Source organism: Elephas maximus, chromosome 2, assembly GCF_024166365.1.
Source record: "Elephas maximus indicus isolate mEleMax1 chromosome 2, mEleMax1 primary haplotype, whole genome shotgun sequence".
NCBI lineage: Eukaryota > Metazoa > Chordata > Mammalia > Proboscidea > Elephantidae > Elephas > Elephas maximus.
The window spans coordinates 176,984,524-177,000,641 of NC_064820.1; the positions used below are offsets into that span (position 1 = coordinate 176,984,524).

Genomic DNA, 16,118 nt, shown 5'->3' on the forward strand with positions numbered 1-16,118 from the left:
ACCTTATATGTTATCTAGTCCTCCTCTCACCCTAAGCGTGAACCCCCTCTTCAGTTTTTTTTTTTCTTTTAATTAACTTTTATTGAGCTTCAAGTGAACGTTTACAAATCAAGTCAGACTGTCACATATAAGTTTATATACACCTTACTCCGTTCTCCCACTTGCTCTCCCCCTAATGAGTCAGCCCTTCCAGTCTCTCCTTTCGTGACAATTTTGCCAGCTTCCAACTTCTTCAGTTTTTTTCTCTACATTAATTTAGCACCTTCTTACCGACTTTCCTTCTTTTTTAAATACTTAGAATTTCTTTATAGTATCTGAATGAAACTATTACTTTATCAGAGTCTAGCAAACTGCTTCTGACCTATTATCATCTTGGGCTGAAACTGGTCCTGAATGTACTGTTTTGTTTCAGGAGAAGGTTTAACCTACCTTTTCTATGTGAGGTGTATGGATTTGAAGAGTTTAAATTAGGAACAAGCTGCTGATTTTCAGAGCTTCTTTCCCGGTAACCAAATAGTGAGAAAATACCTTATAAGCTTGATTAGCACAGATGAGGAAACAGTTCATTTCTAGCTATAGCCGTGAGTGTATGGAGCCTGCCAAGAAAATGAGGGGAAGACTTGCAACCAAAGCATTTTCCAAATTTGTTACTGGATCTGGTTAAACCAATATTTATTTGCTTAGACATACTTGCGACAGGCAGCATGCATTATACCCATGGGCAAAGTATATTGACATTAGTACAGTTTGTTTGCATTCAGGAACGTATGCACACACACACACACATCACGCCCACACTCAGTTCATACATCTTCTTAGGAAAGAACTTGGACAGCTTATATCTGGGGTCATGGTGGAGTCCATTACTAATAGTCATGGAACAGTATTTAATACCCCGGTCACCTTACGGTTTTCAACCTTGGTATGAAGTTTAAATTCATTCTCTTTGTATAGATTGGGAAATAAAATAACATGTTAGATTGCTATGTTATAAACTAATTGGAAAAATTCCTGCTCTTCAACAAATATTTGTACATTTAGAAGCTATCCACTAGTTGGGGAGGTGGGGGTATCTGGGTTAAAATGTAAATTAGGGGATTCAGTTTTTAAAAAGATTCAGTAGCGATCCTCGGATTGTTTTTCCTATGGATATTGTGATACCCTAACTGGGAATATTATAAGAGGATATGATGTACTGGTCAAAGAGGCATTGGCAGACAGAGCCCATAAAGTTGAATTGTCAAAAGGTTTGGGTTCTTCAAAAAAGCGTCTCCTGACCCAGTATTCCCTGCAAATTACAGTACGATTTCTCTGATGTCTTCCACAGTAAAGCTTACTGAAAGAATCTTCTCTACTGTCTTCTCCCATCCTCTTCTCACTGCACTTCCATTAGGCTTCAGTTTCATCCATGCCAGTGAAACTGGCCTTGTAATGGCCATCAGCCACTTGACGTCGCCCAGTTCTCTAGTTGCTTCTCTATCCTCGTCTCGCTTGATCTCTCAGAAACATTTAATACATTTTATCATTCCTTCCTCCTTGGAAATGTTTTCTCTCGAATTTGGTTATACCACACTCTTACTAGTTTTTGTGTATGTTTTGTTTTTGTCCTGTTTCATTGGCTATTTCTTCTTATTCTCCTTTGCTGGCTTTTTCTCTTTCCAACCTCAACATGTTAGAAGCCCCCAGACCTTAACCCTGCATTGGGCCCTCTTCTTTTTTTCTATTTTTTCCCTAAATGATCTCATCCAGTTCTGGAGCTTTAAATACCATACCATATACATGTTGAAGTTTATATCTGAAGCTCTGACTTCTCCCTTCTGCTGGAGTCCTGTATCCTGTGGCAAACTTGGCATCTCTTCTAGGATGTCTGAAAGGCACCTCAAATTTCAGATGGCTAGAACAGAACTGTGGTGCTGCTCCCTTTCCCCCGCCCCATACACACACGCAGATACACACACAACTTGCTTTCCCCCTCAGTTTTTTTCCATTCTATTAAATGGCATCACTGTCCATTCACTTGCTGAAGCTAAAACCCTTGGGGTCATCCCTGTTTGCTCTCTTTCTTTCATGCCATGTGGCTAATTAATTGGGGCCCTGGTGGCGCAATGGTTAAAAGCTTGGCTGCTAACCAAAAGATCAGCAGCCGCTCCTTGGAAACCCTGTGGGACAGTTCTATCCTGCCCTATATGAGTCTGAATCAACTTGACAGCAACGGGTTTGGTTTTTGATTTTTTATGGACTATAATTCAAAAACATATACTTAATCTGACCTCTTTTCTCCATCTCCACTATTACTAGCTTAGAGCAAACCGACATCATCTCTTATCTGGACCATTTCAGTAGCCTTCTAACTGGTCTCACTGCTTCCACTCTTACCCCTCACATTGGACTCAAAGTGATCCTTTAAAAATATAAACCAGACTACGTCTTTAACCTGCTTGAAACCCCTTCAGTGGGCTCTCATCACACTTAGGGAAAAATCCAAACTCCTTTCCCTGGCCGGCAAGGCCCTGCATGATCAGGTCCTTACCTATATTTTTACCCTCATCTGTTCCCCGCCCCCAGCCTAGACACCCACATGCAGGGTTGTTCTTGCTTTAGAACTTTTACACGTTAGTCCCCATACACTCCTCCTCCTCGTCCTTTCAAATCGCTGGCCTCCCTCAAATATTCCCTCTTCATATTCTCTGATCACTCTGAAGTTACTTCACTCTCCCTTCGCTCACAATCACATTTCCTTGTTTTGTTTTTCTTCACAGCACTATTACTATCCAAAATTATTTACCTGTGTGCTGTCTGCTCTTGCCTACTGAAATAGCACAAAGCTTCATGACTACAAGGACCAGGTCTATCTTGTTTACCGCTATATCCCCAAAGATACACTACATTAGATATACATATTAGATACTAAATAAATATTCACTGAAAAAAGGAACAAATAAAAATTAAGGGTATATGATGTAAAAAGAAAGAAAGTTCTAGAGCCATGGTGTTGCATTCTAACAGAAAAGAACAACTCAGGGTGGATTGGAGGGAATGTGATGTACTTTAATAAAAAATGTTCAAAGGAGTTTTAGAAGAGTGATTGTTGCTGGATAAAGGAAAACATACTGTGCTTCAGTGACCTAATGGTGCTGGAGCAGTAGTTTGAGGAAATAATGAGAGTTTAGCTAGAAATGTAACTGCAGTAGTCAGGGCCTAGGAAAAAAATGGGAGCAGAGTTTGCCACCTTGACATTCTCTCACTCTTTCACTGTGCACTTGTGCATTCTGGCCTACTCTAGGCCAAGGACAAGTAGGCAAAGGTCAGGACTTGGGGTCTAGACCAGCTGTCAGCAAACTGGCCCACAGGTGAAATCCAGCTACCGCATGTCTTTGTACAGCCCACAGGTTAAGAAAGATTTTGACGTTTTTAAAGGGAGAAAAAAAATATTATATTTCGTGATGTGGAAATTAGGTGAAATTCAAATTTCAGTGTCCATTAAAAAAAAATTTATTGGAACACAGCTGAACTTATTTACGATTGTGGCTGCCGTTGTGCTATAGTAGAGTTCGGTAGCTGTGACAGAGATAATACGGCCTGCAAAGCGTAAAATATTTACTGTCTTGCCTTTTACAGAATAAGTTTGCCAACCCCAGGTATGCCAAACCAAAACCAAACCTGTTGCAGTCAACTTTGACAGATGACTCTTCCTTTCATACCATTGGGGAATGGTTGATAAAGAAATTTTACATAGCCAAAGGTATATGGGCCCTTTTTCTTCATGGTAACAATTATTTCTTTTCCTTTTACAGCAATTCAGTTAAACCCCAGCTATATCAGGGCAATATTGAGGAGGGCAGAGTTGTACGAGAAGACAGACAAGCTGGATGAAGCTTTGGAAGACTATAAATCTATATTAGAAAAAGATCCGTCAGTACATCAAGCAAGAGAAGCTTGTATGGTAAAACCTAAATATATATACACGTATTTTTTTTGTTTTTTCCTTTTCTTCTATTCCATGTCTTGCTACTCAGTTAATTTTAAATAATCCTTTGGGACACAGTATCCTTAATATCCATTCTAAAAGTGATTGTACGTTTACAAAACCTTTATTTCATTTTTGTACTAGGGAAATCTCCACTGGAGTTAAATAGTTTAGTCCAAAGTGATTCTTGGTATTATATGTAATAAACTTAAGGTTTTCTGTTTTTCTTTTCATTATTCAGTCTCCAGGTTTCTATTCTGTTGTCATATGCCTAGTCCATACCCTCAGTTTTTTCCATTCCAGTTGAATATCTCCCAGACTAACCTTCTTATCTTCCTAGAATGACTCTTATTCTTATCATTGGCACTCCCAGCCCTTTTGCTTCTAAACCTTGTAACCATTTTTTTCTGAGTTGTAAATGAGCTAAACACTATTGATTTTTTCCCCCTTTAAGAATAATTCCAGATGCCCTTTTACATTTGTCACCACTCTTGATCATCTCTAATGCAGAGTGAGATAGTACTAATGTGTCTGCTACAGAATTGGATGTGTATGCGTTAGTGCCCGAAAGTAATAGATGTTCAAACAAGTTTGAGAAACACTTGCTTTAACAAGTTAAACAGGTTTTTTTGACTGCCAGACTTTTCAGAGAGCCATTAGGATGGAGAGGTCCATCATGAATCTCCAATATATAAAGGAGAGTGCCAACTAAAAGCTAAACAAGAGAAGGCTACAGAAACATTTTTTATTTCCACCCAACTTTTTTAAATGAAGCAAGGGTTCAACATTTTAAAATAAGAAAATTTCACTATATAAGACTCTCAGTCTGACTCCTTGAAATTGGAAGATTTGGACACCCTGGATCCTTCTAGAATTCCTGTACACTGGCATTCAGCTAGAACTCTTCAGTTCCAACACTGACCTCACCACTTCCTGTCGTCTTACACCAACTCCTCTACTCATTTACATTTCCTGTCTGGCTCCTGAGGGCTTTGGAGCCCTTGCTGTACAAAGTTTCCTACTTACTTCATAGGACCTTTATGCCATGGAGCAAATCTGGAAAATGCTGATTGACCTCTCTGCATTAATACATGATTCTTCTTTTCTAACCACACTTCAGGTGAATGAATACCTTCAGTAATAACATCTTTTATTTATCTAGAAATAGAGTAATGAGAGACAGGCTGGTTTGAATAATTATATAAGCAGTTTGAAACCAGTTTTAAACTTTTATCAGAGTTTTTAGCATATCCCTGAATGGCAGGATTAACTTAAATTTGGCACGGGAAAAGAGAGCAGAGTTCTTAAAGTCTTGACTATATTCTTGGTAGCCGTTAGCCTTTTCAAACTAGTTCTAAGCCTTCTGTGAAAGGAGGTCATTTATGATACCTTGTTATAATATGTATCATACTTATATATACATTATAAACCCACAAGACAGCGTAATTTTTTTTTAACAGTCATGTGTATTATAAAAGAACTTAAGAAGGAGGAAAAAGCCACCCAAAAAAGTCTTTTTTATTTACCCAGATATTTACTATTTCTAAAGCTCTTCATTCCTTTTTGAGGACCTGAGGTTCCATCTGGCACCATTTCCCTTCAACCTAAACAACTCCTTTTGGCATTCCTTAAAGTGTGGGTGTGCTAGTGATGAATTCTCTCGGTTTCCTTCTGTTTGAAAATGACTTTAATTTTTTTTTGGGGGGGGGGTTATAAAATATATTCCACAAAAAATTTTTGTTTTTTCAACCAGTTTTAAGTGTACAGTTCAGTGATATTCACTGTGCTGTCACCACTGTCCATTTAAAAAAAAAAAAAATTAATCATTCCAGATGTCTTCGTTCTTAACGAGTATTTTCACTTGATAAAGAATTCTGACTTTTTTTTTTTTTCTTTCAGTACTTTAAAAATGTTGTTCTATTTTCTTTTGGCCGTCCATTGTTTCTGATGAGACGTCAACCATTAATTGAGTCACTGTTCCCTTGTGTAATGTGCAGTTTTCTCTTCTTGCTGTCCAGATTTGCTCTTTATTTTTGGATTTCATCAATTTGACTATGATGTGCCTTGGCATGTTTGTCCTACTTAGTGTTCATGTTGAACATGTTATATCTATAAATTTATGTCATCAAATTTGGGAAATTTTGGCCATTACTTTTTCAAAAATTTTTCTGCCCCTTTTTTCTTTCTCTCTTTCCTCCTGGAACTCCATTTATACATATGCTAGGCCATTTGATATTATCTAATAGGCTCCTGAGGCTCTCTTGGGGTTTTTGTCATCACCGTCGTTGTTTTTCCCAATTTCATTCCTCATTTCTTCACATTAGGTTATTTCTGTAACTCTAAAGTTTGCTTACTTTTTGCTCATATCTCCACTCAATTTCTAAGTCCATCCAGTGAATTTTTTTATTTCTGATATTGCCTTTTTCATCTCCAGAATGTCTGTTTGGTTCTTTTTATTGTTTTTATTTCTCTGGTGCAATTTCTTTCTTCATTTATTGTGCACGTGTTTTGTTTTACTTCATTGTGGATAACTTAATAACCACTTTAAAATCTTGGCTAACTTTAATATGTTAGTCATCTTGGGATTGGTATCAGTTGATTTTCTTTTGAGAACGGGTTTCATTTTCATGGGTCTTTGTATTTTGGGTAATTTTGGACTGTATTCTGGACATTATGAATGTTAAATCATGAAGACTCTGGATTCCGTAATTTTTCTCCATTGAGTATTAGTTCTTAGCAGGCAGTTACCTTTGTTGGATTTGACCTCTAATCTTTTCTCTTTAGCTGATCTGCTTTGAGTCTGTTCTACGTCAGTCAGAGATGTGGAGAGACAGAATTTAGGGATCTCCTCTCTGATTGTTTCCCTTCCAGTATTCTCCCCATGCGTTCCAGCAGCCCTGGTTTCCACAGATTCAGTTTTTTGGCTCCTCAGGCTAGAAAGTCTGTATTTTTTTCCACCAGGGACCATGCCCTGTGCACTGTATTCACTGTGCATGGCCCAGAGCCTCAAAAATGGAAACTCACTTCATACAACTTCCCCCCTTTAAGAGTGTACTCCCTTCAGACTCTGCTTACTTCTGTTCATTCTCCAGTGCCTTCAGGTAGCTTTTTTTTTAATGTCCAGATTTTATAGTTGCTTTCTGCAGGGGAATCAGCCTGGTAGAATCCTCATCTTGACTAAATGCAGAGCCTATTTCATTACCTCTTTGCATCATATTTGCCCCTTTTCTGTTTTACTACCTTTCTTACTTTTGATCTTGATACCCACCCCATTGTCAGCATTTCCCATCAGGGTTGTCTCTGGGGCCAAACAGAATTGGAAGGTGCTCAGACCATAAGTTGGAAATTGGAAAGCCCTAAGAAGTTATTTGAGTTGTCTAGTATCCCAGTGTTAATAGTCACTAACAACTCTAAGATTCTTGACCATCCCTGCCTTTCATTCCCCACCTCCTCCCCTCGCCACCCCGTCAAAAAAAAAGGAGAGAGAGAGCTTAAAATTCTGCCCTAGGCTAACTCTAAATTGTTTTTTCCCCCCAATGGCAGATTATGCCACAGGAACCCTCCTCCATCACTAAAGTCACTCCTTTCATGCCCGGATAGATTAACAGACTATATTCTTGGAAGATGGACCATAAATAGACTTTCCTGTCACACAGTTCTTAATGGTATCCATTAGGTATGGTATGGAGCAGCTTAGTGCTCATACGCCAGTTCACCACAGCTCCGCACCTGCTTCTCTGTGTCTGAGTCAGGGCTCATTCGTGGATGACCCTCGCTGCTCTTGAAACGGATTTATTTGTATTCCTCCTTGAGGCTTCATGGAATGGCAGCAATGCCAACCCTAACTTTTGTGTTCAGGATTCCTTGGGGCAAAAAAAAACAAATGCAGCTATTGGAAAAGAGCAGCATTTCTGGGGTTTTTGCTAGCTTGCCAGCCTTCTTATTGAAAAGACAAAAATAAAGGAGCAGACACCAGGTAGAAAGAAGTCATCGAAACCGATGTTTTTGGTTTTTTAGCCAACTTAGTAACTTAGTATCCTCCCCCCACCTTGGAATCATTTTTCCTCTTACAGTTAAAAGTGAGAGTATCTAGCATTATAATCCAGAGGCAGTTCAGCCATTTTAGTTTCATAACAGTTACTCAGATAATTTCATATGACAGCATTAAATAGTGCTAGCTATTTTCTAACTAGTTTGGGTTTGTCAGTGTATAAAGTTTTGTGATTCTTGGCAGAAAAATGCATGATTTATCTGATTTTTCAGTGGATTGTAACTTTGGAAATTTCTCAAAAATACCCTTAGAGTATCCTTTAAACATAGCTCTTGCCAGTGATACCTTGTAACTGATACTCTTTTAATCTTTTTTTATACCTATATGCAGAAATAATTTGTTTAGAATTTTTATAAACGAGTTATTTCTGTAATCCCAGAGTTTTGGGGGCCAATTACAGAGCTAAGAGGGGCCGTAAGAGACTCTAATCTGGATTAGTGGTTCTCAATCCCGATTTTGGTCCCCGGGGATATCTAACAACATCTGGACACATTTTGATGATCATGACTGGGAGGGTACTTCTGACATCTAGTTGGCAAAGTGGGGTGCTGCTGAACATCCTGCCAGGCGTAGGACAACCCCCACAACATGGAATTGTCCAGCCTGAAATGTTAATAGAGCTGAGGGTAAGAAGTCCTGAGCTAGATGATTGTTGAGAAACATTCAAGATTGATCCAGCCCTTTCTCAACAAATCAGATTCTATAAGGAGAGAATTCAAGTTAGAAGATGAAAAGAAGCAAAATATATTAAAAATATATGTACCACCCATAATCCCACCACCTAAAGACAGCAGTGTAAACATCAAGCATGTAGCCTTTCCAACGTTTTTTTGTATCTATATTTTTTCGTCCAATTTATATATACATATATATAGAATTTTATTTATTTCGTTGTTCATCAGTTTTTTTTTCCTTGAGGGCCTCCTTTGAGCTAGGTGCTGTCCTAAGAGCTGGGAATATGTCAGCAAACCAACAAACTTCCTACCTCCAGTGGCTCAACCACCAACATAAATACCTGCCTTCTTCTTTACTTAAATGGGAATACGTCACACTTTTATTAATGATGTCACTTTCACATTATGTTTGTAGTTTTTCTCAAAATAAAACCAGAAGGGGTTTTCACCAACCTTTCTTTCTCTTCTTTTTCCCTCAGAGATTGCCTAAGCAAATTGAAGAACGTAACGAAAGACTAAAGGAAGAGATGTTAGGTGAGTTTGCTTCTCTTACTTTTTCTAGCCCATAAATATCTAGGGAACCAGGGCTTGAGGCTGTCAGTATTTTTGTTCACTGGAAAAAAAGACGGCAGTCAGAAATAGATTCTGGCTCTTCATTTTGTTGGGGGTAGCAAAACTCTGGGACTAGTGACTTCTTAGCCATTTTTTTTTTCCTTAGCCTTTTTGACTCCAGTAGGAATGCTGTGGTTTAGAGAAAGTACCAGCTTTTCAGAAACCAAGCTTCCATTTTGTTTTTATTGCAAAATTTTCCTACCTTTAAGAACGCCATAGTTCTTTCACTGAATTGTACAAGTAGAAACTGAATTGTATGTTTTGACGTGTATATTCTCAATAACAATATAAGTAATTAAGAAAAAAATGGAAATTTTAGAAGTGAAAAATAAAATACCTGAAATCAAAAAAAAAAAAAACTCACTGGATATATTCAATAACAGAATGGAAGTGACAAAGTAACCCAATTTTAAAAAATGGACACTTTACCAAAGAGAATGTAAGGATGACAGATAAGCACATGAAAAGATGTACAATATCATCAGTCATTAGGGAAATGCAAACTAAAACCACAGTGAGATACCACTACACAGCTATCACACCACAACTATTAAGAGTGGCCAACATTAAAAATCCTGACAACATGCAGTGCTGACAGAGTCCCCCTGAAGCCCACGTGCAGAGCGACCGGAACTCTTGTTCATTTCTGGTGGGAATGGAGAACGGAACAGCTGCTCTGGAAAATGGTTTGACAATTTCTTAAAAACATAAACATATACTTTTTATATGACCCAGCAGTCCTATTTCTGGGTATTTACCCCAGAGCAGGAGTTGGCATATTTTTCTGTTCATAGGTTAATATTTTAGGCTTTGTAGGTCATCAGTTTCTATCATAATTACTCAATTCTGTTGTTATTGCTCACAAGCAACCATAAGCAGTATCTAAATGAATGGGCAAGCCTGTGCTCCAGTAAAACATTATTTATCAAAAGGGTGGTGGATCAGACTTGGCCTAAGGGCTGTGGTTTACTAATCCCTGCCCTAAAGAAATAAAACATATATTCACACACACACACACACACAAGAAGGCCATAGTTAACTCCCAGCCTAGGATACCACCAACCTCTATTTCAGATAACAAATTTTATAAAAACAGTTGACTTTTCAGCTTTAAGTTCATTAGGATGTTGTCACTATAGCCAGTACCACGTGAGCAGAATCAAGAGAATTTTTGTTTTGAAAATGGCATTGAGAAATCCGTTTGGTGTTCGAGAAGACCTGAAAGGGCAGGAATTAGGAGTAGATAGTAAGAGAAGGGACTGGAGATGTGAATGGGGCAGAGGCTGGCTTCATTTGATCCATGTTTTAGTTAGTTGCTAAAGCGTTTTCTAGTTGGAATCAGAGATTCTTATGAATAGCCTGCTTGACTAAAGGGAGTAAAGGTTTCTAGACAGACCTGCCTAGCATATTGTGTATAACCTGTCTGATATTTCTCTGCTTAAGATCTAAATTTATTATGTAAATTATATCTAATGTATTGCAATCACCTAGGCTTGAAAGATGAGCCTGGGCATATCTTACCTTCTGACATCAATACCCAGAGAATGAGAACAGATTTCCTAAGGCTCACTGTGATATCAGAGCTGACTGAGAGGAGACCATTAACCTAGACTGTCCAGAACCTTCTGGTCCTCGATGGATAGACTTAGACTCCAAAGAAAGCAGCTTCAAACTCAGGGTATTTCTGGAGCCTTCCCCACTTTTTAAAAAAAAAAAAAAAAAACTCTTTCCTCAATTTACATATTTAATTAAACTTGACACCACGTTTGAGCAGAATATTTTAGAGGTACTCTCTCTTCAAAGAAGAGAGAAAAGCATTTTGGCACTTATTCTACTAATAATAATGATGTTGTACTTAGGCAAAAAAGTACTTGCATTTAGTAACGAGGCACTGCTGAGCTGGGTTTCACGATTCTGGTGCAAATTGAATCTTACTGGCCACGGACAGTTTCACAACTCCCATCTGTCTTTGAAAATTCGATAAGTGGAAGTTTCCTGTCTCCGAGGCTTTGAGTTTTACCTGTATCATTCCCTTTATTTGAAACATTCAAGCAGAATTCATTCCCTCAGTTGCTTCTGTCTGAAGTAAACTCCCATCAGACTTAAGCAGCTTCAGTTGCTTGGTAAGTAATATGTCAGGTTGTTGTTACATGTCAATAGTGTGGATGTCTAGACTCTTATTTCTTAATGACTACAAGGATCATCAATAAAATATTAACTCTTCCAGTGTGCCCAGGCCCAACTAGCCTACGAGGGAGAAATCACTCCCTACGTGGAATGTTCAGCCCCACTAAAGCTTTTTGGTGTTTTTACCTCTCTGTTCCAGGTGAGGTGACCGTGATTAATGTGCTTTGAGATCCTTGGAGGCTAGACACACTGAGCACAAATTAATACCACTTCCTTAAAATTTCTGAGCAAGGTTTTTGTAGTGAACTGCACAACTTTTAGCACTGGCTCCTGTAGGAATGGTAGCTTCTGCTGAAGGACTAGCAGGTAAAGGTAAAAATCCGCGCAGCACTATCATCGGCACTTAGGAAGTTTTGTAGGTATCTAACAAAATGGGGTCTTACTCACATTGTTCATTATTCCTTGACTAGCTTTTTCTTTCCTCTCTCTGACTTGATTTCCTTTTTGTTAGAAAGAAGAGCTGTGTACCTCCCTCCTCAGAAAGAAAATCCTAATTGGAATTATTAATGGGGAGTACCATTTCTGCTCTTCCTTCCTCACCTGTCACTTACAAATACCACCATTAGAACAGGAGAGGAGACCAAGGTGGCCACAGTCCTTGTTAACCAGAGAAGACAATCGTGATAGCTTCAGATTTCAGAAGAAGGGTCAGCCACTAGAGTGTTTTGTCCCTTTCTGTAGGATGATGAGCCTCGTAGCCATCATCCCACCAAAACCCACTGATACCAAGTCGATTCCAATTCATAGTGACCCTATAGGACAGAGTAGAACTGCCCGATAGAGTTTCCAAGGAGCGCCTGGCGGATTTGAACTGCCAACCTCTTGGATAGCAGCTGTAGCACTTAACCACTACGCCACCAGGGTTTCCGTAGCCATCACAGCCAGGTAAAAAAGCATTAAAGGACTTAAGGATCTGGTCAGTGGTGTGGTGAGAAGGGCGCAGATGCCCTGGACATAGCCGCACAAAAGGCTTAGAGCTTTTTTGAGCAACTAATGGTGATCGATGCCTCATTATTTGTCTCTGTTCTAATCTAGTGACTTTGCCTTTTTCTTCAAAGCATTAGAACCCCTTTGTTAAAAAAAAAAAAAAATCTTACGTGGAACCACATTATAGAAAAAAAAGAAGTGGTATGTGTATAAATTTCTTTTATAAATTCAAATGTCTAGCATTTATAATAGGCAGGTTTGAAGAACATGAAAATCTGAATTTGTGATTGGTAGTCCCACTTTGTTTTGATTTTACAACGTCAAATTTTTTGTCCACATAGAACATTTATCTAAACAGTTAAAAAAAAAAATCTAAAGTTAAAACTGATCAGATGATTTTAGAATCCCTAAGGCTGCTCCACTCAACTGTCGGGTACCAAGGGCAAATCCTTGGTGTATCCTCTGCATTCGAGAGCACCTCCAGACACGTGGCTGTTGAACCTTGTGGGGAGGAGTGCCTTCCTCCACTTCGGTTTAGACACAGAGGGTGGTGAGAAGAGCCACTCATTCTCGGCAGCTACACCGGGAGGGTAAGAGGTGTGAACGTGGCAGCCAGATGACGATGCTAACATAGGTCTCTGCACAAGAGAATCAGCTTGGATTACAAATAGAGAAGAATGTGGAATAAAGCCAGTTGTCCTCATTTTAAGTTATTTCATCCTGTACGCTTGGCCCAGCCAAGAAATCTTTCAAGCAAGTGGAATTGATAAGAATCTGTACGTGTATCTGTTTGTGGTACTTCCTGGGTCTCCTGTCATCTCAGCTGGTCATCTGCATCTTTCTCCAAAAGGCAGCATAGACTACTTGGGCTCCCTTTTTACTTTGTCTGAGAGGTGTTTACAGTGAAATTTTATATATATATATATGTATGTATGTATGTGTGGATATATAGGTATATGTATATATATTTTATTTGTTGTTGAAAATATACACAGCAAAAACAAGCACCAGTTCAAGTTTCTACATGTACCATTGGTGACATAGGTTACATTCTTTGAGTTGTGCAGCCATTCTCACCTTCCTTTTCTGAATTATTCTTCTCCATTAATGTAAACTTACTGCCCCCTCAGGTTCCTATCTGATCTGTCGAGTTGCTGTTGTCAACTTGATCCCATATAGACAGATAAACAAGACTTCAGAGAATATAGTTTTGGTTTAAGGTTTAAAGATTATCTTAGGGTAGTAGTTTCAGGGGTTCATCCAACCTCCATGGCTCCAGAAAGTCTGAATTCCATGAGAATTTTAAATTCTGTTCTGCATCTTCCCCCTTTTATAATTGACTTTTTAGTATCAGGCTTCTGTTCAAGATTCCAGCCATCAGCTGCAAAAAGCAGGTTATCTTTTTGGCTCTCAAAGTATTGGTACCCACACCTACCAATCAGAAATTCTGGAAGGGAGCCAGCAGTTGAGCTTTAACAAGCCTGCCAGGTGTTTATGATGCACACTCAAGCTTAACACCCACTGTTGAGGGGTGTGGCTTATGAGTGGGAGGTAAGGAGTGTGGAGGCAGCTCAGATGGGTAATTAAAGGGCAGAGGAGGGCCCAGGCCAGCAGTGGTGAGCTGGAATGGGGTTCAACAGCTCTGCTCTGACAGAAATCTCCTGAGTAGAAGCAGGTGTGTCACTAAGCTTCCTCTCCCCTCCTTGTGCTAGAGAAAAACTAGAAAGCAGAGATTTCAGAGTGTGTGCTCCTGCAGCTCGATCAACTTCAGATCTCAGACAGCTCTCTGGCAAGCCATTCCAGCCCTCCTTTTGGCTAAATTGAAAATAAGTGTAAAAAAGAAGTGGTGCTTATTTGGACAAGTTGCTACTGGAAGACTAGGGTCGGTCCGCTCGCTGCAGATCATGCCCACTTACTGAGTGCGCAGGGGGTACCCAGCCTTTGGGTTCTGGAAGCTTTCCCTGTTATTGCTGTCTCCTGGGATGGATTGCCCTTCCCTCTGAACATGCGAGCTCCTGCAGGGCTAAATCTTAGACTGATATCAAAAGTTATCACCTGTGTTATTAGGACAGGCCTTAAAGGCCATGCATCTTTAAATTCTTTACCTGGGTTTTACTTTAAGCTGGGAGGGCTCAGAATGACAGAAGCTGCTAACCAGTGAGTGCAGTGGGAAGGAACCTGTACCTCTGATGATGAGGGATTTCTCTTCCCTTCCACCCCCATTCTCATCTCCATTGGAGGCAGACCTGCAAGAAAGATTAAAACAGTTTAGAAAGAGTTGTTTTTTAGAACAGCCCTAGTTGCAGCTTTTCTATCTTATTGCCTCTTAAACCTCTATAAACCACTGAAATGTCCTGGAAATTCCAACTCTTGACATACAAACCATGTGCCCTCTTGTACCTACAAACAGCATGAATACCCTTGGTTATATACCATGGTGTCTCAATTTTGGCTTTAGGAATGAGATGACTCAAGTGATTAAAAAGTAAAATCTGAAACTTGGTAAGAGGAGATTGGACTGTTAAGGTTGATAAAAACCAAAACCAAACCCATTGCCATCGAGTCGATTCTGACTCATAGCGACCCTATAGAACAGAGTAGACTCCATAGGGTTTCCAGGGAGCAGCTGGTGATTTCAAACTGCTGCCCTTTTGGTTAGCTCTGCGGCCGAGCTCTTAAACACTGTGCCACCATTAAGGTTGATGGCACCATGCAAAAGAACAAGATCTCCCACTTTCCCAAGAAATGATGAGTTTGGTGTGGACGCAAAAGCTGTGCTTAGAAAAGCAGGAGGTTCTGAGTTTTAATCCAGGCTGAGTCAAAATTTGCTGAATTAAATTCAGCAAGCGGCTGCCACTGTTTTGCAGAGAACAGACTTGTTGGGGAAACCTCTGCCCTCACTGCCAGGCAGACGAGGCTTGGCAGAGTGCCTCTGCCCCCAGTGGGAGCAGCGGTTGGTTTCCCATCACTCATCCCAGAAGCCTGTGTTCTTTAGTAGTTCTGGTCCGTCTGGACAGGAAGCTTTGATCTCGTAGAGGGAGCAGCAGGGCTCCCTCGCTTCTGACCTCTGCACGCACAGGCTTCGGATGTATGGCGCTGAGTGACTGCACCACTGAGAGGGAAAGAGGGGCTGGGAACTCCCCTAGAAGGCTTCATGTGTTTAAAAGCGGCATTTATTTAACCACAGAGAGATACTTCTGTATTTTGTAATCAGGCAACAAGGCAAGATCACTTGGGGTTTTCCTGCTTCTGTTCTTTCCCTGTAGTCGCTTGAGTTTTTTTTTTTTTTTTCTTTTGTATTGCAGGTAAACTAAAAGATCTTGGGAACTTGGTTCTCCGACCTTTTGGACTCTCCACAGAAAATTTCCAGATCAAACAGGATTCCTCTACTGGCTCCTACTCCATCAATTTTGTTCAAAATCCAAATAACAACAGATAATAAGAGATTATAAGAGCTTCAGAAAGCTGGCTTGGAAGTTGTGTGCCTCTTGTTGTTAGCAAGGGGAAAGGCCCTGCCAATGTTTAACTCTTAAAAGCATCTTATCTAAAAGAAAAGCTGCCCAGTAGAGCCCAGTGCTCCCTCCTTCCCCTTGTTTTATGGTCAGGGTGAAATGCACTTAAAGATGTAATGGGCCTAATTTTATTTCCATTTAAGGCCGTGTCTGTGCAGCTACTATTGCCCCTGGTTCTGGCTTCATGT

General features: G+C 39.8%; 1 protein-coding gene across 2 annotated transcripts in view; it reads left to right on the forward strand.

Annotated features, from left to right (window-relative positions):
* Nucleotides 1-16,101, forward strand: part of TTC1 (tetratricopeptide repeat domain 1) — a 56,653-nt gene extending 40,552 nt beyond the window's left edge. For both annotated transcript variants that reach the window (XM_049874243.1, XM_049874242.1), the window contains exons 6-8: nt 3,795-3,943; nt 9,172-9,226; nt 15,724-16,101. In XM_049874243.1, coding sequence (XP_049730200.1) covers nt 3,795-3,943; nt 9,172-9,226; nt 15,724-15,857 — 338 coding nt within the window. In that variant the 3' untranslated portion in view covers nt 15,858-16,101. The remainder of the gene's footprint in view (nt 1-3,794; nt 3,944-9,171; nt 9,227-15,723) is intronic.
* Nucleotides 16,102-16,118: the final 17 nt, after the last annotated feature.